Raw genomic sequence first — 24764 nt, 5'->3', positions numbered from 1 at the left:
TTGTGAATCAAGTACTAGAAATTCAATGAAGTTGTAACTGCTAGGCAGATTTATCTTTTTTTTTTTTTAACCAGTGTATCAGTTTGTTTTGAAACAAAAATCTGTAAAAGGCCAATTTCATCGATGTATTCTATTTAGATTTCTATTACGAATGCTGTGATGTTTTTTGTAAGGAACATATCTTGAGAATAAATAAAAATATAGGAGATAATCTACATACAGGTTCTTTAGAGATTTGGCTATAAAAGTTATATGTGTTACAGATGCACTGTAGGTATCTTAATTACCTTTGGTCTCCTTATTTTTGGTTAATTAGCACAATAAGCATATTTTTAAAATTAGAGATGGAGTTTGGGCATACTATCACTTTGTAATAGCCAGTATGGTACCATCTTTCAGTGATAACATAGAGAATGGAAAGATGGTTTGTCATCTCTGTTGTTGAACTATTTAGTTCTAATAGTACTATTGTTAGAGCTAGTTCTCAACATTTATCTGTCACTATGGGCTTTGAGTGGGGAGAGGTAAAAAGGGAGAGAAAAGCCATTTGAGGAATGCTCTGGATTCTTTTTGAATAGGAGAAAACAAATTTCTCTTCACTTTATTGTTGCTACTATGCTATTTATTCTTTCCTGTTAGACAGGATATAGTGGATGAACTTTGGATAATACCCAAGGACAAGTCACTGAAGGCACCAGAAGGATGGTGTAAAAAACAGATAAATTTATATGGAAAACTGTCTAAATATGTAGTATTGTGTAATATACTGTCTTTCATATAGGAAGCTGATGCTACTGACTCACAGTCACACTCTCTTGGCCAGTCCCCCTTGCGATGCATTTCTGAGATTGCTGAATGGGGTAAGAGATGTAGTATGTGGCTGAGGAGCAGGTTTTCTTTGTGAAATTTACTGGCCAGTATTGATCATTTACCTTCTTTTCTTGGACTCATTAGCACCATATTCTAATTGAGCCATTGAGACTAGATATAATAGTTAAATAACAATAATTTAAGAGTAATTCCAAAAAAAGTTCACCATATGTAGTGAAATTATTTCTCCTTATATTATGGTAGCTTATTCAAACTTTTAGATAAGTTATTGGTTCTTATTTTTCAGCTGTATTGCTCAACCTCACAAAATGAAACCAATTTTAAAATTACCTTTTTTAGAGGCCAGTTGGAGAACAGAAAGAACTTCTCAATAAATGGAATGAAATGGGAACTGATGAACCAGGTATATGAACAACGTTTTTAAAAATGTAGCTATAGGAAAAAAATTGCCTTCTTAATTGCGGATCCATAATAACATTAGCAATTCTTTTGGAAAGAGAGCAGTTTTCCTTTGTCACTAATTACAATCATCTACTTTGTTTGCTTAAATTTCTACTTTGCAGTTTAAAAATTCCTAACTTTGGCTAATGTTTTACATTATTTGGTGAATATTTAAGTCAATTATCCTTTTTTAAAGCAGCATTTGGAAACATTTTTATAAAAAAGTAGATTAAATCTTTCAGTTGATTTCTTAGACTCATAATCAAGGCAAATATTATTCAAACTTTAATTACATTGAGATATTAAAGATAGGCTGAATAGTGAAAAGTTTTGATGCTCCTAAGTGTTTTTAAGAATTGATTTTGAAAAAAAAAATTGATTTATTTTAATGGTTAAAATGGAGTCAGTCAATTTTATAAGCATATGAGTGACAACTATCTCATTTTCTATAATAAGTAGATATATATAATTGTTAGGTAGACATGTACATAATGCCTCACCACTCCTCTTTAAAAATAAGCATGGGGGACTAGGCAGGAAATAAGTACGGTACTAGATTTCTCTAGAAAGCAATGTGTTATAGAAGTTCAAAAGGGAGAACAGTCAATACAACTAGAGGAATTCACTAAGAAAGTATTATTTATGTTCTATGTACTTTGAAAATTCTCATATAGAACTTTTATGTTATATTGACATTTTTCTTTTAAGATTTTATTTATTTATTCATGAGAGACACACAGAGAGAGGCAGAGACAAGGCAGAGGGAGAAGCAGGCTCCCCATGGAAAGCCTGATGCAGGACTAGATCCCAGAACCCCGGGATCACGACCTGAGCCACTCAACCACTGAGCTCAACCACTGAGCCACCCAGGTGTCTTGACATTGTTTCTTCAATTCAATAGAAATTTATTACATATTTATGGAGAGACTCTTAATTTCTTCTAGAATCTAGATTGTGAAGGAAAGGGACTATCATTTTTGTCTTCCCACTACTTTAGACAACGTATGACAAATTATCAATACTCTGCAAAAGTCTGATTTAATCTAGCTACACAGCAACATATCAAAGAATCATTAATATTTATTATTAATAAGCATATTATGTTATATTAATTGAAATTTTGTTCTAATCTATCTTATTAATTCCAGATTTAAGCCTTTTCAGACCTGTTTATGCACCGAAGGATTTTCTGGAGGTAGGTTATATTGGGTCAATATAGGTATATTAGTAAGGGGGGGGGGCAAATGGAAGAACTGATGATATAAGAATATCTCTAGGCAGAGGAATCATCATGTTAAAAGCCTTGCAGTCACTGAAGCAGTGGAAAGACATCAGATTTGTGTTCAGAAATAGTTCTTGGAAAAAAAAAAAAAAAAAAGAAATAGTTCTTGGAAAATACATTGGAATGTGGGAAGATTAGAGGCGAGAAAATCAATTAGGAAGATTTTGATTAAAAATAGTGACTGTAAATCAGGTAACCTGTTGGCTAGCACATACAGATGTTCAGTGAATCTTTTCCTTTTTAGTCCTTCCCTGTTCCAGTAGTCTAGACATGTAAAGGATCTGAACTAAAAGAACAGCATTGGAAGTGGAAAGAATTCAACAGATTTGCAAGAGATTTTTAGGAGGATATGGGAAGTGATTAGGTTTGGGGAATATGAGAAAAAGAAAAGGATGATCTGTAAGTGTCTAGATTGGGTAACTGGGCAGAGGTACCTTGCCCTTGAGGTAGAAAATACAAGAGGAGGAACAAGTCTGATAGTGAAGACAATGAGCTTAGTGAAGTTTGAGAGGCATATGGATCATTAAGTGAAACTCGTTACTGGGCACTTAGAACTCACTAATTATTTTAATTGACCCTTCTTTGATTCTCCTCTTTCTTTTGTACCTTACACATAATCTTTGAGCAAATCCTGTCACCTTTACCTTCAAAATTTATCCAGAATCATCCACTTCCTCTCGCTACCACTCCTACATCCATGGTCCAAGCTCTCATCTCTTGTCTGGATCACTATAGTAACCTCCTAACCCATCTTCCTCCTTCACCCTTGCCCACCAAGAATCTGTTCTCAGTGCAGTACCCAGGAGAAGGCCCTTTAAGTACCATTCCAAGTTAACCACTCTTCTGGTGTCCAGCGGCTTCCCATCTCATTCTGCTTAAAAGCCAAACTCATGACACTGGCGTAAAACACCCTATTTGATCTGATACCCCTTTATCTCTGAGTTCATTTCCTATAACTCTTCCCTGCTTTGTTCTATTCCAGCTTCTTTAGCCTCCTTGCTTTCCCCTGGCTTCCTCCCATTGACGGCCTTTGCTTTTTGTTTTCTTTGCGCACAGTGCTTTTTCCTCAGATACTTACTGCACATTCCCTCATTCCTTATGTCTTTGCTTTAAATGTCATCTTCTCACCACCCCCAGCCCCCTGCTTAGAACTCCTTTTAGCCTTTTCCAACTTTGCTTTTCTTCATAGCATTCATCATTATAGAACATTCTCTTTTTCTGTTTTGCTTATGGCCTGCCTTCTCCTATTATATGGAAGGTCCATGAGGGCAAGAGCTTTTCTTTCTATTTTGTCCACTGCTACAGCAATTACAGAGTCAGGTAATTGAAAAGACTCACAGGACTTCATAGGATATAACCACAGAAGGCTTTTATTTCAGCAAGAGAAAGAAAGCACATAAAAATAAAAAGAGATCCAAACTTCCTGGTAAAGCTCCTTTCTCAGTGGCAGAGGACATGCTTTATCTTTGGGTTTTGAACTGCCAAGATACAAGTGAGAAACACTGGCCTTGGGAGTTGAGGCACAAGATTCCCAACGGGTCTTTTATACCCCCACTGGTGGATCAGATGAAACCAGCAATCTGTACATTTTCAATAAACAGTGTAAATAAACTGACATGAACTGCCTCCAGGGGACATTAAATAGCACAGTATACATAACTAGTTAGTGTACCTCATCCCATCTTGGCCAAGCGTCACTGCCGGACATCCAGGTGTCCCTGGAGATAAATGTGGAGCTGCCACAAACCAGCTGCAAGTTAACTGCTCTATCTCCAACAGGTAGAATAGTGCTTAGCACATAGTTGCTCAATAAATAGGTATTGAATGAATAAATAAAAGAATGAATGAATCTTTCATATTTTATTTCTTTTCTGAACTGTTGTCTCTGATACTAGTTTGTCAGCATAAAACATGGTTGATGCTTGAACAACACAGGAGTTTTGATCCTCTGCATAGACAAAAATCCATATATAACTTTTGACTCCCCCAAAACTTAACTACTGATAGCTACTGTCGACTAGAAATCTTACTGATAACATAGTCAATTAACACATAATTTGTATATGTATTATATACTGTACTCTTATAATAAAGTATGCTAGAGGAAAGGAAATATTAAAGTCCTAAAGAAAAGAAAGCACATTTACAGTATTATACTGTAAAAAGTCTGCATTTCAGTGGACCCATGTAGTTCAAACCTATGTCGTTCAAGAGCCAACTGTACTGTCTCCTTTTTTTCTTTTTAGAGAAAGAGATTCCAAGTCAGGGAGGAGGGATGTGAGGGGCAAAGGGAGAAGGAGAAAGAGAATCTTAAGCAGGTTCCACTTTCAGCATTGATCCTTATACAAGGCTCGATCTCAGGACCCTGAGATCATGACCAGAGCTGATACCAAGAATTGGATGCATAACTCACTGGGCCACCCAGGCACCCCAACTGGGATCTCCTTTTAACTCTAAAGAAAAGTTAGTTTGGACGGAAACTGCCTTTATGGTGATGGGATTATTTTTCTTAGCTTGCTAAAGATTTCTCACAAACTCTTCACTTTTTTAGCACTTAAGGGCTGAAAGTTCATGTAATTTTTGTGTTTTCTCTTTAATAATCATAACATTCTGTTTCCTTCAGGCCTGTTGGTTAATTGATCCTTTTTTTCTGTTATAAACAGTACTTCATTGACATTTTGCACTATCTTTGCAAACAACTTAATTATTTCTATAGTCATAGAAGTGTGATTTCCAGATTAAAGGATATGTAAATATCTAAGAGTTTTTTTATCTTTAATTCTGAAAATATATAAGCTTTCAGCAATCTTTCTTGTTAGCTTGGCTTCTGGATTTTTTTTTCTTGTGAGTTTGATTTAGAAGCAATACTCTACAATATTATTCCACTATCTAAAAATGTTGTCAGTAGCTGTTTTTGAAAGATCTACAGCTGATTCTAAAACTCCCTGGCAAATGTTACAATCAAGCAATTTTAATTTTTCTCTCACCTTCTCTGGTTAAATATTATAATCAAGCAGGTTTTTTTATTACCATTGAAAGGTTTTTCATTCTAATTAAATTCTTAACTTTTTAGACTTTCATATGGTAGATCATCAGTGGAAATATTAAATTTAAAGCATGTCTATGGTATTTTAACATATCAGTACAATTTTATGGTATTTTAGAATGCAATTAAAGTATATGCATAGCCCCAAATGGTTTTTAATTTTGATTATACACCAAGAACATCATTGCCAATTTTATAAGTGTAAATATCTTATAAAGAAACTAACCAATTTTGTTGGATTTGTTTTTAAAGGTGTTAATTAATCTTCGCAACCCAAATTATGAAAATGGTGATTCTCTTAGTTTCAGGACTCATTTGGGTTTAATCCAAGTTCCTCTGAAAGTAAAAGACATCCCTGAATTGGTAAGTGTATAGTCATTCAAAATATTACATATTTTAGAAGACACTATTAGAAAAATATTCTAGTGCAGCAAGCAACAAGGACTGTCTGCTCATTAAATGAAGTGAAATGTTTCTATTGTAAACATACAGAGAGTGAGTTACTTTGCTAGTAGGACTAAAGATGAGCTCTCATGGACCTATATAAATGCTTTTTCTTTTTTTCTCATTTTAATCAACAGCATAGATTTATAAGACTGTTTGTTGAGATTCAGGTGTGTGATATATGGCAATAAAACTCATTGAAGCAACTTGTGAATTTTATTAAAAATTTTTAAGGAATGTTCATTTTATTTAATTCAACCAGCCTTTTATTAAACTTAACCAAATGAGGCACTGAGGAAGATAAAGGGAAAGGAAGATGTGGTAGAGATTGTCTTTGTTCTGGAAACTGTCAACATTCACACTCACAGGATACAATAGGTTATAAACTGGCATCAGGCTCACTTAGATTTGTAGAATAGTACAGGACAGAAAACATAGCATGTCTGTATGTCACATTTTGGTGAGGAAGTTTTAAAACAGCAATTACAGAAAGATGGGGAGAATTCCTGATGGTGGAGTTAAGAAATTATCACTCCCTTTCTTGCTAATCACCCCAAAGCAAAAAGGAGCACAAAACTATAAATACTGTCTTTGGTGAAACTAGGAAACAACTTATAACTGTGTTAATATATTCAGCTGGAGAGCTGGTAGGAAGATGATAACTGACTTAAACACAGAAGAAGATCAAGCCCATATGCCTCTCTCTGGAAGATGGGGGAGGTACAGATAAGAGGCATACCAATAATCAATTTATCTTCATCTCTGTATGTACCTTTTTTTGCTCTGCTTTATTTTGCTGGAGCTAGATCTTACAAACACTCCTCTTTTGCTAACTGGCTTAATGTTAGGGTTTATCAGTTGAGGGTTAGGGTTGGGGCACCTGCAAGACCATAACAGGAGAAAAGGCCTTCCCTTCCTGGATCTTATGTTCAGAAGGCAGCAGATCAGCTGGGGAACCAGCTACAGATTGTACCCTCTGGCAAATTTCTTCACCCACCCTCTCTAACCCCCACACACATTCCTGGGGCAGCCATTCTTTATCCTTAAGAGACTGAATCTCATGGAATCTGAAAAAGAAAACAAACAAAAACCAGAAATAAACTCACAGATTCAGAGAACAAACTGGTGGTGTCAGAGTGGGGAGTGGTGGGGGGATGGGCAAAGTAGGCGAAGGGGATTAAGAGATACAAACTTCCAGTTACAAAATAGATAAATCACAGCTCTGAAAAGTGCAGCTTAGAGAATATAGTCAGGTAATAGTGTAATAACTTTGTATGATAACAGATGATAACTACAACTTCTGGTAAGCATTTTGTTAAAAAAAAAAAAAAAGTCTCAATCTCAGTCTTGAGGGCAGGGAGCTCTTTCCTGAATTCTTAGTTCCTTCTTGGTTCCTTCTTCATCAGTCTAGAAATCATAGTTGCTTTCTACATTTGCTAATTCTGTTTTTCCTTGTCACATTTCTGGTATGATTTCTGTTTTCTGACCAGACACTAATATAAGAAGCAAATTGATTTTCTCCATAGAACTTTGCAAAGGCTCAAGAATTGGAGACACCCCATGTTATAGAAAGTCTTGGTGAACCATAGGCTTAAAAATGAGACTATGTGAAAGTCTGTATCAGGAGAGAATAGACCCCAGACTCTTGGCACGTTGCATATTCAAGTGACTTCTCCTTCCCCTGAGACATATTTGTGAGAGAAAAAGAGTCAGAGAGGCTAAGAATTCAGTGACTTCCGATTTAAAGTAGTGCAATACTGAGACACTGTTTTGAAAACAGAGACACTAAGTGAAAGTTGATCAAGTGGTGAGACTACTCTCATCATCTCCTGCCTCCATCACTGTGCCTGCCCAGTTCTTTCCCTCCACTGTGCCTGTGCCCAATCCTTGCAGACTCCACTTCTGGGCACTTGTTTATTCCCTCATTCTAAATATGACTGACCAACCTAGGATCTCTAGATACTTGAAATCTTCCAATTTGAAAGGCAGAAGCAAAAACTAAAGCGAAAAAATAAAGACAGCCAATTTAGAGAATGAATGCTTACCATGAGACTAATAATTGTTTCAGTTTTGAAGTTACATTCACACTCACAGGATACAATAGGTTATAACCTGGGATCAGGTTCACTTAGATTTGTATAATAGTATGGGACAGAAAACAAAGCATGTCTGTATGTCAGGCTGAGAGTCCTTACAGCCAACCTTGTGCTACTTCCCAGCCCCAACAAGGAAGGCATGCGATTGGAAGTGACAAAGTAACATAGGCACAACATAGGGAAGTCTTATAGACAATAGGAGCTGTTTCTTATGATACACATGAACATAGCTTCCAAGTCCTGTCAAGAGACCCCACATCAGGCAACTATGGCCTGTATTTTCCAATAGGTTTTTATAGCCCTGTCTGTCTTCCATTTCTTTTTTTTTTTTTTAAAGATTTATTTATTTATTTATGATAGAGAGAGAGAGAGAGAGGCAGAGACTCAGGCAGAGGGAGAAGCAGGCTCCACGCCTGGAGCGTGATGCGGGACTCGATCCCGGGACTCCAGGATCTCGCCCTGGGTCAAAGGCAGGTGCCAAACCACTGAGCCACCCAGGGATCCCCCCAGTCTTCCATTTCAAATATAATTTATCATCAAAGGTCATATTTTTTCAGCAAAGTATATTGCTTGATATAGCTGGCATTCCTCACCACAATTTGTGCTTGTGTGTGTGTGTGTGTGTGAGAGAGAGAGAGAGAGAAAGAGAGAGAGAGAGAGATCCAGTACATTTTCAGGGCAACAGTGCTGGGTGAAGGTAAACCCAAGGTCATTTGACTTCTTAAACTGTTTGCTGTATGTGGAGACTGTATAGCACGATGGTTAGTTAGTTAGACTCTGAAGGCACCTAATTGGAGTTTAAATTCTTGCTCTGTCCCTTACTGGCTATATGACCTTGGGCAAGTTTTCTTGAACCTTAGTTTTCTTTCTTTCTTTCTTTCTTTTTTTTTTTTTTGAACCTTAGTTTTCTTATTTGTAAAATAGGGATGATAATATCTCATAGAAGTATTGTGCAGATCAACAAGCTGTAAATTATGGGTTGAATTGTGTCCCTCAAAAAGATATGTTGAGGTCCCAACCTCCAGTAATGTAACCTCATTTGGAAATAGGGTCACTGTAGATCCGTCAATCTTACGGAAAGATCTTGTGGAAATAGAGTGGGCCCTAAACCCAATATGACCAGTGTTTTTATAAGAAGAGAAGAGATAGGGGATCCCTGGGTGGTTCAGCGGTTTGGCGCCTGCCTTTGGCCTAGGGCACGATCCTGGAGTCCCGCGTCGGGCTCCCTGTGTGGAGCCTGCTTCTCCCTCTGCCTGTGTCTTTCTGCCTCTCTCTCTATGTGTGTGTCTATCATAAGTAAGTAAATAAATCTTTAAAAAAAAAAAAGAGAAGAGACTAGAGGAGAAACATACAAGGAGTTATAATAAGACAGGGGAGGCAGAGATTGGAGTTAGGCATCTATAAGCCAAGGAGCAGCAAAGGCTCCCAGCAATACCAGTAGCTAAGAGAAAGGCTTAGAACAGGTCTCCCCTAAAGTCTTCAGGGAGAGCATGGCCTTCTAACGTATTGATTCTACCCTGTAAAACTGTGAGAATAAATTACTGTTGTTTAAAGCTACTCAGTTAGTGGTACTCTTTTTTTTTTTTTTTTTTATGGAAGCCCTAAGAAACTAAAATAATATATAAAGCATATAGATGGTGCTTGGAGCCTAGTAAATAGTATATAACTGCTAATTACTATTACTTACATTACTTAATTACATGACTTTTAAAACTTTGATAAAAAATAAATTTTTAAGAAATTATTTTAAAAAGTGTTAGAAGTCCTATAAGTAGTAGTTTATATAATGTGAACAGAAGAGGAAGTGACAGATTCTTCTGCTGGAAGTGGTGGGAAGTCTTCTTAGAGGTACTGTCATTTGAACTAGTGTGAGGGAGTTTGCGAGGTAGAGACAGGGGAAGGATACTGTATGAAAAGGTTTAGTATGTGCATGAGTGGGACTAGTTATGTCTTTTGTCTTTCTGAGGGGACCCGGAGCTGATGTGGATTCATTCTTAGCTGTTGAAGAACCAAAAGGCTATGGCTAATTTTTTTTAAAAAATTGTGGCTATACCCACTACTAAGTGTTATGGTTAGTCTTTCTCTTTATACTGTGACTAGGGCTAGTTGTTCCTACCTTCCTTGAGTCATAGGATCTGGTGATATGATTCTGACTCCAGGATACATTTTTTTAAAGATATTACTTATTTATTCATGAGAGAGAGAAAGAGAGAGGCAGAGACACAGGCAGAGGGAGAAGCAGGCTCCTCATAGGGAACCCAATGGTGGGACTCGATCCCCAGACTCCAGGATCATGCCCTGAGCTGAAGGCAGATGCTTAACCGCTGAGCCACCCAGGCGTCCCTGCATGGTTTATTTTAGATTCTGGTTTGTCCATATGAGTATTGAATTTGGTGAGGCTTACTGAGTCATATGACCCTGTAATAGATGGCTTTCAAACCTAGTTTACAATATTGTATAGACTCATCCATGTTAAAAGGACGTTTTTTAAATTAACTGAAACTTATTAACTCTAAAGTGAAGTTGTCAACTTATTCCTATTGACTGATTCAGTCATGTAGAGGCAACAGGTTGGAAACTAGAGCTCAGCAGGGTGTTCAGTATTTATTGAGCCCCTCTATTCTGTGTCGCTTAGCACAATGCCAGTAGGGTACAAATATGTGCAAGAGACAGCCCTTTCCAGGAACTTCGGGTTAATGGGGAGATGGACAGTAAAAAGATAATTTCGATATGATGTGATCCTGTGCTTTGCTGGAGGTTTATAAAAGGTAATACATATGCAGAGAAAGTTGTTTATATTAACCTAGAATAACAAAGAAGGCATCCAAGAAGGCCTAATACCCTGGGTGAGTTTTGAAGGAAATCAGAGATTGGGGCACAGGTCTACTGATACCGAGTGAAAAATAGTACAGAACGGTTAAATAGAAAATGAATATTCTGAGTTCTGTTTCTACATCTTAACATACATGTCTTAGCCTAAGTAAAATTCTTCACTATGATTACAGAAGCTAATATTGAAATGTGTCTTGAACCTAAGTCCCTTCTGTAGTAGAGAGGGCAAAACTATTAAATAACCAAATACCTTATCATTAATTCTAATGATTTCAATGAAAGAACAGTATTTAAAATAAGTAGAAGACTGGTTGAAAGTGGAAGAATAACATTAAATTTTTCTTTTTACCTCTTTAGTCATTAAAAATTGGAAACATAAATTGAAGTGCTTTTTTAAAGTACAGATAAAAATCAAGTTTAGTTAAAAGTTGAGTGTAACATCAGTTATTTAAAATTGATACTAAACATTAGATACTATACATTTAGAAATAAAATGAGTGTGCACGTTAGGCTGGATAACTTTTATGAGGGCACAAATAAATCATTAACTTAAATAATAATACATAATTATGAAAGATTAAAACTAATTCCATTTTTTAAAGGAGAAGGAAGTTTGGTTTTAGCAATTAGAATAATAAAACTGAGGCAAATATTAATAGAAATATTTAATTAGGGAATAAAAATAATGTGAATTATATGGGGAGTTTGTATATTTAAAAAATAACAGACAAACATGATTTTCCCTAGACATTACTAGATAAGTGGAGGAAGTCTGGAGAATAAATCTAATTTATTCTTAGTTTAACAGAACACTTGATCGTCTAATTTTACTTAAAAATTAATTTAACTTGTTTTGGATATTTGCAGTGTTTAGTTGATTTAAAGTGGAATGAAGTCCAGTACCATAGAAAACACAGGTAGAGAATTATGTTGGTAATTTTAGACAATGAATTTAGAAGACAAAATTGATAAATTCTACACATGCTCTGTGTGTGTCTGTGTGTGTGTGTGTGTGTGTGTTTCAGGAATAATTTGAGTGTTATTAGCTCTTTACTTAAAAGTGTAATTACCATGTCTTACATGGTAATTTACTTAATTTACTATAATTAGTCTGTTGCTTAAAAATTCAAAAAAAATTTTTTTAAATTAATTAATTAATTATTTATTTATGATAGTCACACAGAGAGAGAGAGAGAGAAAGGCAGAGACATAGGCAGAGGGAGAAGCAGGCTCCATGCACCAGGAGCCCCATGTGGGATTCGATCCCGGGTCTCCAGGATGGCACCCTGGGCCAAAGGCAGGGGCTAAACCGCTGCACCACCCAGGGATCCCAAAAATTCAAAATTTTGAAGCAATGTATTACTCTTGAAAAGTTCAATAATATATTTTTTTCTTTTTTAGATATTTGAATGAAGCAAAATTCATTTTACTTTGTGATTTTTATTTAAGCTGATGTTTTGAGGAAGCTGATTTTTTAAATATTATGTAGCAAAGTCTGAGATGTATGTTAATTCTGTGTTATTTTCCAGAAAGAATTTTTTGTTGAACTTGGCTTAACTACAGGACAGCTGGGTATAGATGATTCTACACAAGTGCCTCCTGGTGAGTGTTTCTCCCATACGGCATATTAATGATAAATGAGAGTGAATTGAAGGCTCGTCTTGCCATTTCCAAATTAATCTAGTAACTTTTTTATGTCTGAAAACCAAGCATAGTTTTTTTCTTCTTGATTACTGTTAATTATTGAATTGAATTCTGTATGTTGTCATTATCAGAATTCAACTAGATTTTATCTTTTTATTTGAAGGTGTTTAATTTTGAAAAGTCATTAGACATAAGTCACTTTGTTGGCAAAATCATCTCTGGCACCACTCATGTTTCCATGTACTGGCCGTTATTACCTATTTTTATTACTGTTTGTATCACCAAGTTAATTGTGTACTGATATTCTACTTGTATAAACTTAGGCTGTAAAATTAGTGTCTTTTAAGTCTTAACCAAACAGAAAATTTCCCTAGCTTTTCTTTTTTTGTGCACAAATACTAAGTTTCTCATAAAAGACTAGATTGATATTTAGCTATGATAAACAAGAAGTAAAAATTGACTTAAAATACAGAAGGCCTAAATTGTAGTGGAATTGTTCTAGTCTTTCCTCTACCACCATCTAGCCCTGTGACTTGGACAAGTCACTTTACATTTTTGAACTAATTTTTTTCTCTGTAAAATAAAGATGTTGGCTATTTCTTATTGTTAATAATAATATAATTATAATTTCTTATTGTTAATAATGTTAATAATAATAAAAATATATAATAAACAGCCACTGAGTACCTATATGTTACATGTGTATTATCTCATTTTAATCCCAGCTGCTCTAGTACGTATGGACTATTACTATTTTTAAAACCTTCTTAATGTATGATGTGTATAGAGAAGTACGGGGGCACCTGCCTGACTTAGTTGGTAGTGTGTGATTCTTGATCTTAGGTTGTGAGTTTGAGCCCCATGGGTGGGTGTAGAGATTACTTAAAAAAAAAGGAAAAGTACACATATCATTGAATTTCTTATGAATTTTTTGTGAATTGGACACACCTTTTAAAATACAACCCAGATCAATAAATCAAAGCTTCCCCCTACCCTCTTTCAATCTTCCCTTTTTCAAAGATAACCACTATTCTGATTTCTAGCAGTATAGATTAATTTTGGCAATTCTTGAACTTCATATGAATGGAAGCTAAAATTATGTACCCTTTAATGTTTGACTTCTTTTGTTCCACGTTATGTTTGTGAGATTCAGTCATATTGTTGGATGTATTTGTGGGCCTTTTTTTTTCTTTTTGCATTATAGTGTTCTGTATTAATATACCACACATCTATTTATCCATTCCACTATTGATGAGTATTTGGGAAGTTTAGAGAAGTTTAGAGATTATTTTTGAATATGGGGAAAATTGAAGTGATTGAGATCATGACTGACCGAGGTGGTGGCACAAAGCAAGGTGTGGCTTCTGTAACATTTGATGATCCTGACTCTGTAGACAAGATTATCACTCAGAAATCCCATAGTGTGAATGGCCACAACTATGAAGTAAGGAAAGCCCTATTTAAGCAAGAGAAGGCCTAGTGCTTCATCCAGCCAGAGGTCAGAGTGGTGCTGCAGACTTTGGATGTGGTTGCGGAGGTGGTTTTGCTGGGAATAACAATGTCGGTCATGGTGGGAACTTCACTGGGTGAGGTAGCTTCGGTGGCAGTGTGGTGGTGGATACAGTGGCAGTGGGGCTGGCTAGGATGGATTTGGTAATGATGGAAGCGACTTTGGAGGTGGTGGAACCTGTCATGATTTTAGCAGTTACAACAATCAATCCTCAAGTTTTGGACCCATGAAAGGAGGACATTCTGGAGGCAGAAGCTCTGGCCCCTGTGGTGATGGAGGCCAATACTTTGCCAAACCCGGAAGCCAAGGTGGCTGTGGTGGTTCCAGCAGCAGCAGCAGCTAGGACAGTGGCAGAAGGTTTTCGTTACTGCCAGGAAGCAAAGCTTAAGCAGGAGAGGAGAGCCAGAGAAGTGGCAGGGAAGCTACAGGTTATAACAGGTTTGTGAACTCAGCTCAGCCAAGCACAGGGGTGGCAGGGCCTAGCTGCTACAAAGAAGACGTGTGTTGGACAGTACTCCTGCGTATGGGCAAAGAACTCGAGGACTGTATTTGTGACTAATTGTATAACAGGTTATTTTCTGTAGAAAGTGTAAAACACTCCAACAAAGGATTTTAATGTAGATTTTTTTTTTTGCACCCATGCTGTTGATTGCTAAACGTGATAGTCTGATCATGATGCTGAATAATGTATCTTTTAAAAAATAAATAAGTAACTTAAAATTAGACATATTCATTATTCCTACAAACTCATGAATATGCATTATTTTAAATACACATATACACATGTATGCATACTTACAGTGGAAACTATAAGACTTATGCTAAAAGGATGAGCAAGATTAGCATTGTTTCATAAGCTTTTATGATAAAGGAGGGGGTCGTATGTCTGATATTACTGTCTGAATATACATAATTTATTACAAGGGTTTTTGCTAAATAGAGATTTTCTAGTTTGTTATTTCTAAAAGAAAAAAGCTTCTTTAGTTGGCTCAGCATTTCCTGAAGTGTCTTCCATGAAGTGTTCATCAGATAGATGTCCTGTGAAAGAGAGGATCTCGCTGCCAAATAAGGTTTGGGAAAGATACACAGTGTGTTAAGTTAGTGCCTTAAAGACTGTGAGAAATCCCAAGTAAACTTCTAGCTCAGAATCTTCCCAATTCATCTTACCAGAGCACTTTTTTTTTCAAGCAAGATTTATTTGTATAGATGCATTATATAGATCTGTTAATACAGATAAATTTATTAACGTAGTTAACAACAACATAACAAGCATTTTTTGAGTTGACAGATTGAAAATTCTGGTTCTGACTTTTTTGGGCTTTGTATTCTTGGACTCGAAAATAGCACCTAAAAAGCAAAATCATTGTATGTCACATAACTGAGTAAGTAAATTCTATAAAGAAGTCTCCCTATTTTTATTTCATACTACTTTCAGTGATAAAGCACTATCATCCAGTAGTGTCATCCACTTGTGAAAGAGACAAGAATTGGCTGACAGTGTTTGATTCTTTGGTTATTAAGTCTTGGCAGTAATAGCTAATTAAAATGTGACTGGTATTGCTATTGTATATACAGTCTTTTAAATAAATATATTCAAATACTTTAGTTATAGAAAATGATCATATGTTGGCAGGAACCCCAAACACTTTACCTGGTCATTGTATAATCTGCCCAACTAATTACTTCATAGCCATTAGGGACAAAGTAAGCTAAAAGAATAGGGCACTCTGGATCACATATTCTATTTAGTAAAACCAGGTTTATGGATAATTTTTTAAATCTAAAAAAATTAACACTGAAAATATTAACAAATGGAAGGATGAAGTATGGTACCATTTTATGTTTAGCTGGGCTGAACCTGGGGAATCACAGACCACGCTTTTTAGAAAACTGTGTTAAAATTTTAGCCCAGGACGATCTCCTTCTCCCTCAATGCCCAGATCTCACCACCAGCAGGCCACTGAGTTCAGACAACTCTTTACGTGTTCTGTGCATGAGCATTCTGCTCAGGAGGGAGTCAAGTGCCAACATACCCACCAGGTTGCCAGGGGATCCAGACCCTACTTACGCAGACAGTCACATGTGTGTTCATGGCCCTTAACACACAGTTATCCCATTCATTAGAAAAAGCCAACTAATCACTGTTGTGGAATCTAACAAATCCAATTAATAGCTCCTCCTTCCTCAGATGGTGGAGAGAAAGAGGAAGAAAAAAAGTTGAAAAACTGATTTTCTCTGGGATGAGAAGAGCTAAAAGCTTTCCCCCTCATAGTTTCATAATCTTTTTTTGCTCTAATTTGTGAATAGCTTTTATAGTAGTATAATGCATATACTAAAAAGGACACAAATCCTGAATATTTGATCCATGAATTTTTATGACGTGAACAACACACTTGTGAAACCTCCGATTAGATCAAGAAATAGAGTATTACCAGCATCCAAGAAGCCTCCAGGTACACTTCTAGACTTTGCCACCTCTGTGGGTAACAGTCCTGGCTTCTAATGTCATAGGGTAGTTTTACCTATTTTTTACTTTATAGATGTGGGATCGTACAGTTGGTGATTTCTACTACTGATGGTCATTTGAGTTGTTCCCACTATTTGGTCATTACCATCAGTGCTTCCATGAATATTCTAGTATGTGTCCCTTGGGGTGCATGTGCCTTCATTAAGGTATATACTTGAGAGTAAGCTGCTAATGTCCTAGGATGTGCATACACTCGGTGTCAGTAGGTGCTGCCAGTTTTCCAAGTGGCTACACTGCTTTTACATTCCCACCACCTTTGTATGGAAAGTTCATTTGCTCCATTTTCTTTGCGTGTAGAATTGTCCGTCTTTTTCATTTTCTAGTCATTGTGGTGGTGTGTATTTCATAGTGGTTTTAATTGTATTTCTCTGATGACTAATATGGTTGAGCCTCTTTTCATAACTTTACCGGTCCTTTGGGTCTCCTCTTTTGTAAAGAAACTGTTCCCATGTTTTGCCTATTGTGTCAGATAGTTGTCTGTCTTTACCAGGAATTCTTCACAGGTTTTGGATACAAGTCCTTTGCCAGGTATATGTATTGCAGATATATTATCCTACTCTGAGACATACCTTTTCACTCTCAGTAGTATCTTTTGATGAGCAGGAGTTTTTTTTCTTTTTCTTTTTCTTTTTTTTAAGATTTTATTTATCCATTTGAGAGAGAGAGTGTGTGTGCAGGAGGGGAGGGGAGGGGCAGAGGGAGTGGGAGAAGCAGACTCCTGAGTTGGGAGCCCCACTCAGGCTCAGTCCCAGGACCCCTGGGATCATGACCTAAGCCTATGGCAGACACTTAAACAACTGAGCCACCAAGGTGCCCATTTTTTTCTTTTTTCAATGTGGTTTACTTTATGATCTTTTCCCATTGTGATTGGTACTTTGCAAGCAAATCTTTGGGGCACCTTGGTGGCTCAGTCAGTTAAGTGTCCAACTCTTGATTTCATCTCAGGTCATGATCTCCAGTGTGGTGGGATCCAGCCCCACACTGGGCTCCACGCTCAGCATGGAGTCTCTTTGAGATTCCCTCTCTCCCCCCTCTTCCTCCACCTGTCTCTTGAGTGCTCACTGTCTCTCAAAATGATTAAAAAAATAAATTCTTTATAAAAAAAGCAAATGTTTGTTTCTCCCATATAATCTTTTAAAATGGCATTTGTATAGTGGGATTTTACCTATAATAGCATTAAGGCTTTTTTTAGACATACTTTCGTGGCAGATTAGAGAGCAGAAGTAGGGCTTTGCAAATGAAGCTGTCAAGATGAGTAGACATATTTCTGTTGTGAAAAGATACTCTGTTTTATTTTAACAAAGTTATCAGTTTTTGCTTTTGATTAAATTTACTTAACCCATTTTTAATTTCTAAGAACTGTAAACAACCTAGAAAAATTTTTCTGCATATAAAGATATTCTTAGTTTTCTATAGAGCCATTCAGCTTTAAAACAGTACCAGTAGCCAAAAAATATACCTAATATTGTTCTAAATATGGCTGATCATATTTATATCTAATAATTTTATTCTATAATTTTTAGAACTTTTTGAAAATGAGCATGTACGTATTGGGCAAAAAGGTAAGTTTTTGATTATACTTATAAAACTATACAGAAAATGAAACCGTCTCAAGTAAATGTCTGCATTCTGTACCTCCAACTGAAATTCAATCTCTGAAGATCTAAAAATCTAAAAAAGAGTAATATTTAACTGCGTAGCTAATATAATGGTAATCTTTTTTTTATGGGAATCTTTATAAAGAGGAAAAATACATCATTTTGGCTTCATCAATAAATGTTAGATAAAGAAGTACACAGATGGTTCACTAAAAAGGAAATAATAAATGCAGACACATATTCTTCTAGGATGTTAGCTTATTCCATTCAGCAGTAGAATTTCATTTTAAAATCAAAGAGGCAGGCTTTCTCTTTGATGCGCCCACACACTTCTCATTAGCGTTAATGGGAATATGCCCCTGCATCAGGAGAAACTATAACTTTCATACATCTTGATGACTGTTCACAACAGTGAGACTTAATAACCAAAGCGGCTCTTACTGTTCTGGGGAATAATTTTCCCTGTCTTTTGAAGATTCTTTTCCTTGTTTTTATAAATCTTGTTTTGTCTTTGAAATATGAAATGTAGATAAGTCTTTGTGTCAGAGTCTACCTTCTATGGCAATTATATTGTCCTATATTAAACTCCCTAGTTCAATTTTTCAAAATCATATTTATTCAAAGCTTCATCATTTTTCCTTCATGTTTGACATTTGCATTAAACACAATAGCAAGTTAAAGAATATGTCTCATCTCTTTTTATTTTACATGATCCCTTTATTTCTTTTGGTTATGTCATTTTCATTTAGTATAAGCTTCTTCCCCCCCTTTTAAGAAGGAGATAATAAGAAAACACTATGTTAGATAAATATCAGCAGTTGTCTGGTATGTCTTATTTTGCTTTTTTTGTTTTGTTTTGTTTGTTTTGGGAGAGATTGTCTTTCCATACTTAATAGCTGGTATTTTCATTAAGGAAAATAAAAATGAAAATGAAAGCAAAATGATAATATATTAATTTTGTGAACTTGGCTACTTACAAATAGTTTTTGACCTTCTTAAAAGTTATCAGATCTTTTATTTATTTATTTTTTACCTCTTTTTAAAAAGCTCTCTCTTTTCTGTTGATTTTGGTAGATAGCTAAGAAGTTATCTAATAGATTAGATATCGTACATCCTTCATAATTCTTAACCATAATACTTTAAATATCATACTACTTCCAAATACTAGAACATTCATCACTTAGAGAATATGCATTAGAGATTTGAGTTTTTTATAAATATGACTTTACTTGATCATGCAATCCAAAGATTGTTTTATATATATGTATATATATATATTATATATATATTATACACACACACACGCATATATCACTAGTTTCAGATCTGTGGAGCTATAGTTAAAGCAAAGTGATTTCCAAGTACCTACATGAAAAACTTTTACCAGATTGGGTAGGAGGTGGAGGAATTTAGGGCTTGACATGTATAGAGCTGTAAATAGGGCCACTTCAAAATTTAGAGAGTTAAAGAAGGTTGTCAAGACGTGATGTGATGTTACATATAAAAAGGAAATGTTAGCTTCCCCAGAGATTCTTAATTAAGAATTTCAGTGTTTAAAAAAAAAAAAAAGAATTTCAGTGTTATTTCTGACATTATTGAATTTTCTAATGAGATTTTTCTATACTTTGACAGTCCTAGCAGAACAAGATAGTGCTGCTGCTCAGCAATATATCAGACAAGGAAGCCCTACAGCACTGAGAGCAGAATTATGGGCTCTCATTTTGAATATTTCCAGCCAACCTGAGGTAAGAAGAAAAAAGGGTGGGCCAAATTTGAGCTATTAATATTTTATTCTGCAATGACCAGTTATTCATAATAGAAATACTTTTCTTTTTTTTCCTCTACTTTGCTTTCTTAGTCTAACATATTTACCCCCTCTTTTATTTTCAAAATTACTGTAGTTTTGAGTTTTAAGACAAGATGAATAGAATTTAGTTACTGTGCTTCATGTAGAAATTTTGTTATTGATTATTAGTTGGATACTTTAAACTTATCGATGCAAAAACCAGTAAATAAAATGATAAGAAATGTAGTCTGCCAGTGGAGATCAGTGAAGACATATGGTAGAACTGTGTTGTTAGAACAGGAAAAAATAAAGAACGACCACCCAGCATATGTAAATGAGCCCTTTTTCCTTACAGTTACTTTTGTAATGTGCTATTTTTATGGTTCTAAAAACTGACAGATTATGTGGGAATAATATTTTTCTAAGTATAGGAACATTTTATTTTAGGAAATAAAATGAATACAAAGAGAAATCACCAATAGGTAATAGATTCAATAAGGAAAAATTCTATGACGTTGATTCTTTTGAAAAAAAATTTTTTTTTGCTTTAAGCCCGTTGATCATATAATCCATCCATTTGAAGATTTTAATAAATAGCGAATTAATACTTCCCTACTTAGTTAAAAGCATGTGTTTTGGAATCATATGGATCTGGTTTCAACTCCTACCTCACTCAACTTATTTGAAATGTGCCATTGAGTGAGGTAAATTTCTTGAAACTTCAATTTATCCATACTTAAATATAGGTAATAATATTTATATCATAGAGTGGTTGTGATTAAATGAAATGTTGTGTTATGTTAGTCTTCCAACATAGTGCCTGACACAAAGGGTCACCATTAATGGTAGTAATAAAACTTACATATTGCAATATTATTTTGTTACAAATCAGTTATAATTTATAATGCAGTTTTTAAGAGAATTAAATATTATTAATATTATTATAAAAACTACCTCTAACCTTTGCAAATTATGTATTCATGTGCTTGTGTGTGTATGTTTGTATTTTAAATCTCTCTCTGTGAAACAGCACTGTCAAAAATTACTTACTTTTTGAAAGAATAAATATGATTTATTTCAGAGAAGTTTTAGACCAAATGATCTTGCTGGTCTTTTGTGGTGACACTAAAAGTAACTGTTTATAGAATAGATGCTGAGGGTATATTGGGCATTTTTTGTGAGTTTATCAACTCTTGGGGAACAGATGGTAACTCTTATTCTGATCTAACTGTACAGATGACTTACCAATTTCACTAATCAGGATCTAGATTAACAAAATCTGTCTTTCCAGAGACAGATTTGTGAAACAAATTTAGAATTTTTCTGGAAGTATCACCCTAGAATAAAAGTAGTAATCCCAGGTAATAATTATTTAGTATGACGTTTAAAGGCAGTTTTTACACTTGAATTTTGGAGCTAATGGTTATCTTGATTTTTAAATGCAAAATGGCGGGATCCCTGGGTGGCTCAGCAGTTTTAACTCCTGCGTTTGGCCCAGGGCCTGATCCTGGAGACCCGGGTTTGAGTCCTACATCAGGCTTCCTACATGGAGCCTACTTCTCCCTCTGCCTCTGTCTCTGCCTCTCTCTCTCTCATGAATAAATAAATAAAATCTTTTTAAAAATCAATAAATAAAAAAAATAAATGCAAAATGGCAAGTTTGTAAATAGAGATAAATATTTCCAGAAAAGCAGTTTTGATTTTATTGAATAAAACACTTTCCATCACTTACATTTATCTTCAGCTGTAAAAGTATTACCTCAACAAACTGGAACAAGCAATTCCAAAATAATTGTTTTAAGTAGCACATTAGAGGGAGAAAGGGGGTGGGAAGAGAAGAAGAATTTGCTTCTTATCAAGAATACTTTATCAGAACTTTTTGTTCAATTACTTTTCAATCACTTAAAATAAGCTACACATACAAGAGCATCATAATTAAGGAGTTTTCTCATTAAGAAAATATGTGATGAGTTTAAAATGATTGCTTTTATGTATTTTCTTTTATGCAAATCTCTAGGTGTGTATCAAAATTTTATTTAGTATTTAAAATTTTGCTTAATTTCAGTTTGCTAATTAAAGAATACAGAAAATTTTTCTATACTTGGCTCTAGGTACTCACTTACTGATAAAATAGCCAGGGCTAGTACTAATATTTAACATTTTCTTTAGTGAGTTCAAAAGGTTCTCCACAACCTTACCCCGGTCAACGACAACTCCTGACCTTCACTCTCCTCCATACTTCTTTTCAGAGTCTTAGCAAAGAGAAGTCTCGCCTTCTCCTACCCAGAAAAAAAACAGAATCATCCTGAGAAATTTGGATTCCTTCAACCACACCTGTTCTTGCCTCCTCTACTTTTATAGCTAAACCTTTTGAAAGAAGAGTCTATGCTGGCGGCATCTGCTTCCTTAAAATCATTAATTACTCTGTCTACTGTAGTCCTGGCATATACCCCCCTACATGATTATAACTGCCCTAGCTAAAGTCACCAAGAAACAGTGGACACAGTTTAGTCTTTACGTCTGCTGCATTTGATACTTTTGCCTCCTCTGCTCTTGGGATATTCTTGGTCTTTAATTTAGTTCACACTGTTTTCTTAGTTATTCATCCTCTTTTTTCTTGGTGAATGTGTGTGTGTGTGTGTGTGTGTGTCTGTGTGTCCATTTGAGTTCCTTTTTTGGACCCTAAGGGCTTGTCTTTCTGAGAATTGCACTTTGATCCTCTTTTCATTCTGTACATGTTCCCTGGACTGTCTCATCCACAAGTTACTTACCCCCTAATGGCTTTGACTCTGTTCAACCAAACTCTCTTAAGCTTATAACTTTTATTTCCAGTTACAGAACTCCAATGTCTGTTCTGAAAGAATGCCAGACTCTTAATGTCTAATAGAAAAGGCATAATCTTTACCTCGTTGTGTTGGTGGTCCTCCAAGAGATGCTCTATTGTCTGTCTTTGCACCACTGATTCCTCTTCCTGAAAAAAACCTTTTCATACTTATGTCTGCTTAGAGACTCCTATTCATCTTTCAGACACAGCTTTATGCCATCACATTTTCTGAGAAGTCTTTCTAACATTCTCTCCCCTACTTTCCATCACCATTATAGTTAGATATTTCCTTCTCTTTTTTTCCGTCATAACAAGGGCAGGAGCAGAGGCCCAAAAACAGAGAAATGTACCATACTTCTTACTGTTTTGGCTGCCACCCTTTCCAGGTTGAGTGCCTGAGGACAGAGCTTTTTTTCCTCTTCACCATCTATAAATGTCAGTATCTTGTACAGTGTCTAGATGCTTAATAAGCCATAAAATGTTAGGAATGTTCTTTGAGGTCTTTCATTTCCTGAGAATACATTTCTTTTTTTTCTTCAGTTAAAGAGGTAGTGTAAGTTTGCATAAAATACCAAACAAATATATGTACTAAACTTTAAATAGTCTCTGATACTAAAAATTTGGGCTATTTTCTTTTTCAGAGATTGCTTTTTATAATTTATTACTCTTAAATATCTATATTACTAGAGCTAATATACTCTAAAAATATCCTGTTGTGTTATTGGTAATCATAGCATTTTATAAATGCTTATGTATTTTATAGAATAAAATTAAGCTATTAATATAAAAATTATCCCTTATCACTATAACATTGTTAAATTTTAACTCTTCTATCCACTTTTTCTTTCATTTTATATGGATAAATTACACTAAAAATTATTGAAACCAAACACCATAGACTGGAATTAGGAGGACTAGTTCAATCACTAGCCAGTTCTGTAATTTTGGCTAAGGGAATTAACTTTACCAGATCTCATATTTTTAATGTGCAAATAAAGCACACATAGTAGATATTTCTAAGGTCCATCTAGGTCTCAAATTCTCTGATGCGTCTTTTTTTTTCTCTCAAAAGTAGATTTTTGTCAGCACTGTTACATGTTAGGAATTATAAATGTTGAGTTATTTATGGCATTTTTAAAAAAATACTTTATTTATTCATAGAGACACACACAGAGAGAGAGAGAGAGGCAGAGACACAGGCAGAGGGAGAAGCAGGCTCCATGCAGGGAGCCCGACATGGGACTCGATCCCGGGTCCCCAGGATCACACCCCGGGCCACAGGCGGCGCCAAACCGCCGCGCCACCGGGGCTGCCCTTAGAATGTTTAGTTTTATAAGAAACCACCAAATTGTCTTCCAAAGGGGCTGTATCATTCTGCACTGAGACCAGCCAGGAACATGAGTTCCTATTGTTCCACTTCTACCACCATTTGGTATTTTCAGTGCTCTAGATTTGTGTAGTGGTATTTCATTGTTCTAATTTGCATTTCCCTGATGACATATGATGTGGAGTATCTTTTCATATGCTTGTTTGCCATCTGTATATCTTCTTTGTTGAGGTGTCTCTTTCTTATTAGCCTGGCTAGAGGTTCATCAGTTTTACTGATCTTTTCAAAGAACCAACTTTGTTTTTGTTTTTAAGATTTTATTTATTTTAGAGAGAGAGGGCTGGATGTGCACACATGTGAGTGGGGGGAAAGGGAAAGGGAGAGAGAATCTCAAGCAGACTCCCTGCTGAGTACACTTGATCCCACAACTGTGAGATCATAACCTGAGCTGAAAGCAAGAGTCAGACACTTAACCAACTGAGCCACCCAGGGCCCCAGAACCAGCTTTGGCTTTGATGATTTATCTGTATTGATTTTTCTGTTTTCAGTTTCATTTATTTCTGCTTTAAATATTAT

The 24764-nt window shown here is 35.5% G+C and overlaps 1 protein-coding gene across 4 annotated transcripts in view; it reads left to right on the top strand.

Moving 5' to 3' along the window:
• The window catches only part of TBC1D19 (TBC1 domain family member 19), a 141168-nt gene that overhangs the window by 50305 nt on the left and 66099 nt on the right, over positions 1-24764 (top strand). For 3 of the 4 annotated variants that reach the window (XM_041752578.1, XM_041752581.1, XM_041752580.1), the window contains 6 exons: positions 1171-1234; positions 2421-2467; positions 5853-5963; positions 12502-12574; positions 18177-18215; positions 19884-19996. In XM_041752578.1, the coding sequence (XP_041608512.1) occupies positions 1171-1234; positions 2421-2467; positions 5853-5963; positions 12502-12574; positions 18177-18215; positions 19884-19996 (447 nt within the window). Of the gene's footprint in view, positions 1-781; positions 861-1170; positions 1235-2420; positions 2468-5852; positions 5964-12501; positions 12575-18176; positions 18216-19883; positions 19997-24764 lie in introns of all 4 variants that reach the window. The other variant, XM_041752582.1, reaches the window with a different exon arrangement.

The sequence above is a fragment of the Vulpes lagopus genome, chromosome 4 (assembly GCF_018345385.1).
Source record: "Vulpes lagopus strain Blue_001 chromosome 4, ASM1834538v1, whole genome shotgun sequence".
Classification (NCBI taxonomy): domain Eukaryota; kingdom Metazoa; phylum Chordata; class Mammalia; order Carnivora; family Canidae; genus Vulpes; species Vulpes lagopus.
This window is presented reverse-complemented; position numbering and strand designations above follow the sequence as displayed.